At 46.1% G+C, this 3,507-nt stretch overlaps 1 protein-coding gene across 1 annotated transcript; it reads left to right on the top strand.

Annotated features, from left to right (window-relative positions):
• The first annotated feature begins 288 nt into the window (after positions 1 to 288).
• On the top strand, positions 289 to 2,246 carry LOC126026059 (cytoplasmic polyadenylation element-binding protein 1-like). The gene has a single exon (XM_049785776.1). The coding sequence runs from the start codon at positions 292 to 294 to the stop codon at positions 1,744 to 1,746; it is 1,455 nt and encodes a 484-aa protein (XP_049641733.1). The 5' UTR covers positions 289 to 291; the 3' UTR covers positions 1,747 to 2,246.
• The last annotated feature ends 1,261 nt before the right edge of the window (positions 2,247 to 3,507 follow it).

The following is a 3,507-nucleotide window of genomic DNA, read 5'->3' as shown; positions in this document are numbered from 1 at the left end:
ATTTTGAGAAAAGCTTGCTAGTTTCTAAATACTCATGGTTATGATATTTAAATATCTTGCTGATTTTATTTAAATTTGGACAATTATTTCTGAGTGTGTTATATGGAGGCTATTATTCAGTGATAGGGAACAAAATCAGCAAAAAATTTTCAGCAAGAGAAACTAGAATAAAAACTGGGGATTAGAAAGTAAGTGACAATCACACAAATCATGTAAAGAAAATCACAATTCTCATACGTGTAAGCAGAAAAACATAAAATCTGTTTCCTACAAAAGGACTTAGCCTACAAGATGCTCTTCCCCACATCCTCGCCCAGTGCCCACGGCCTCCCCAGTGCCGGCGACCTGTGCCTTGGTCTGCAGGCCCTCAGCTTCAGGGGCTGGAAACAGCCCTGGAGCACCCAGGACTCTGACTCTTCAGCCTCAAGCAGCTCACACCCCGTACTTGGCATGCCCCAGGTCCCACTGGGCAATGCCCTGGGGAAGTCCCCCTTGAGTTTCCGGCCTCTGGATCCCCTGGGATTGGATGTGGCCAAGTTCCCGTCTCCCACTGTTCGTGGGGCCCACCTGAAATCACGCTGTAGCAGCCCCTCTGACTCGGACACCACCAGCAGCTTCAGCTCTGGCTCCGACTACTTCTCCGATCTCATTTCCAGCCTCCGCATCTCCCCGCCTCTGCCCTTCCTGTCTCTGACTGGGGGTGGTCCCAGAGACCCCTTACAGATGAGGGTCGGATCCCGGATGGACCAGGAGTTAGCCGCGACCACCGCTGTCACGCCCTCCTCCTCCAATGCATCCAAGAGGTGGCCTGGAGCGTCCATGTGGCCCTCCTGGGAGCTCCTGGAGGCACCTAAAGACCCCTTCAACATAGAGCGGGAGGCCAGGCTGCACCGCCAGGCTGCAGCTGTGAATGAAGCTACATACACCTGGAGCGGGCAGCTTCCTCCACGTAACTACAAGAACCCAACCTACTCCTGCAAGGTGTTTCTGGGAGGCGTCCCCTGGGACATCACGGAAGCCGGGTTGGTTAGCACCTTTCGTGTGTTTGGTGCTCTGACTGTGGAGTGGCCTGGTAAGGATGGCAAGCACCCGCGGTGCCCGCCCAAAGGTAACGTACCCAGAGGCTATGTATACCTGGTCTTTGAGCTGGAGAAGTCGATCCACGCCCTGCTGCAGGTCTGCTCCCATGACCCGCTGAGCCCTGACAGCCTGAGCGAGTACTACTTCAAGATGTCCACCCGCAGGACCCGCTGCAAGGAGGTCCAGGTGATCCCCTGGGCTGTGGCCAACAGCAGCTTTGTGCGGAGCCCATCCATGAGGCTGGACCTCAGCAGGACTGTGTTCGTGGGTGCACTGCATGGCATGCTCAACGCAGAGGCACTGGTGGCCATCTTCAATGACCTTTTTGGATGTGTGGTGTACGCCAGCATTGACACCGACAAGCACAAGTACCCCATTGGGTCCGGACGTGTGACTTTCAGCAACCAGCGCAGTTACCTGAAAGCTGTCAGCGCCGCCTTTGTTGAGATCAAAACCACCAAATTCAACAAGAAGATCCAGATCGACCCTTACCTGGAGGACTCCTTGTGCCAGATCTGCAGCTCCCAGTCTGGCCCCTTCTTTTGCCGGGACCAGGTGTGCTTCAAGTACTTCTGCCGGAGCTGCTGGCACTGGCAGCACAGCATGGGCGGTCTAGGTCACCACAGCCCCTTGATGCGGAACCAGAAGAACCGGGAGTCGAGCTAGGAGAGCTGGTCTGGCCAGAGGCCCACGCACCCTAAGCCGGCCGGCTGGGCAGCAGCCTGCAACCCTGCATGGTGACCAGGGAGCTGCTTCCTGAAGACAAGGGAAAACCACAGTCACCTTTGCACTTTCTGAGTCTTTGTTTCTGCACTAAGTAATGCACAATGAGTTTTGTCAGGTTTCTTTTAGGGGCTGTGCCAGAGCAAGCGCCCTCAGGCTCACCCTCCAAGTGACTCTGTAGTTCCCAGATTTTAGTTCCTCATTTTGCCAATGAAAAGCAAAAAAAAAAAAAAAAAAAAGAACTATGTGTCCAGGAGGAGCCGCCATGATGCCTCTTTATTGAAAGCGCTTTTTACATTTGTTGCGATCCTGGCGGTGACGTCGGCCTCCCTGCCCTCGTTCTGCGGTCGCCATACAGTGCCTTTCCATTGATTTACCCCCACCTGGACGGCATAAACTGAGTGTTCAGCTGGTGTTTTTTACTGTAAACAAGGAAACTTTGCTCTTTAAAAAAAAAATTTTTTTTAATTTATTTTTAAATTTTATTTATTTTTATTTTTTTTATTTATTTTTATTTATTTATTTATTATATTTATTTTTATTTATTTTTTTATTTAATTTTATTTATTTTTAAATTGAGATTTGTACAATTTCTTTTTTTGTATCTTTTATTTTTAAATATTTTGTTTAAGTACCATAAATTACAAGCATGACTGTAGTTGGGTTTCATTCATAAACAGAACACCACACCCTTCTCCAGTGCAACATTTCAACAACCTATGCCCTGATCTCCCTCCCACTACTCTGCCTATATTTGAGACAGGCATTCTACTTCTCCCATTCATTAACATTGTCACGCTAGTTGTAAGTGTAGTTATTTCTCTAACAGCATTCAGCATTCTTTGTGGGGAGCTTCATATCGTGAGCTGGTCCTTCTGGCCCTTAACTCTATTGTCTCTGGGATTATTACAATAATGTCTTTAATTTTTTTAAAAAATCATAGATAAGTGAGATTTGTCTGTATCTATCTCTCTCCCTCTGACGTATTTCACTCATAATAATAGATTTCATTTACATCTATGTATAGGAAAAGTTCATGACTTCATCTCTCCTGACGGCTACATAATATTCCATTGTGTATATGTACCACTGTTTCTCTAGCCATTCTTCTGCTGAAGGGCATCTTGGTTGTTTACAGTCTGGCAATTATAAATAGCATTGCAATGAATAGGTGTGAGGAAGGTATTTTTGTATTGTATTTTTGTGTTCCTAGGGTGCATCCTTAGGAGTGGTGTAACTGGATCATATGGGAACTCAATTTCCAGTTTTTTAACACATCTTCATATTATTTTCCATAAAGGCTGGACTAGACGGCATTCCCACCAGCAGTGAATAGAGTTCCTTTCTCTCCACATTCCCACCAGCACTGCTTGTTCTCATTCTTTGTGATATGTGCCAATCTCTGTGGTGTGAGATGGTATCTCATAGTTGTTTTGATTTGAATTTCCCTGATAATTAGTGATAGGGAGCATTTTTTCATGTGCCTTTTGGCCATTTGTATTTCTTCTTTAACAAAGTGTCTGTTTATTTCTTCTCCACATTTTTTGATGGGATTAAATGTTTTTTTTTTTCTTGTAAAGTTCTGTCAGTGCCTTGTATATTTTGGATATTAGCTTCTTTTCTGATGAGTATTGGGTGAATAATTTCTTTCATTCAGTGAGTAGCTCTTGTATCCTAGGCACTATTTCCTTTGAGGTGCAGAAA

This window comes from Suncus etruscus, chromosome 13 (assembly GCF_024139225.1).
Source record: "Suncus etruscus isolate mSunEtr1 chromosome 13, mSunEtr1.pri.cur, whole genome shotgun sequence".
NCBI lineage: Eukaryota > Metazoa > Chordata > Mammalia > Eulipotyphla > Soricidae > Suncus > Suncus etruscus.
The sequence above is the reverse complement of the archived record's forward strand: the minus strand, read 5'-3'. Positions and strand labels throughout refer to the sequence as shown.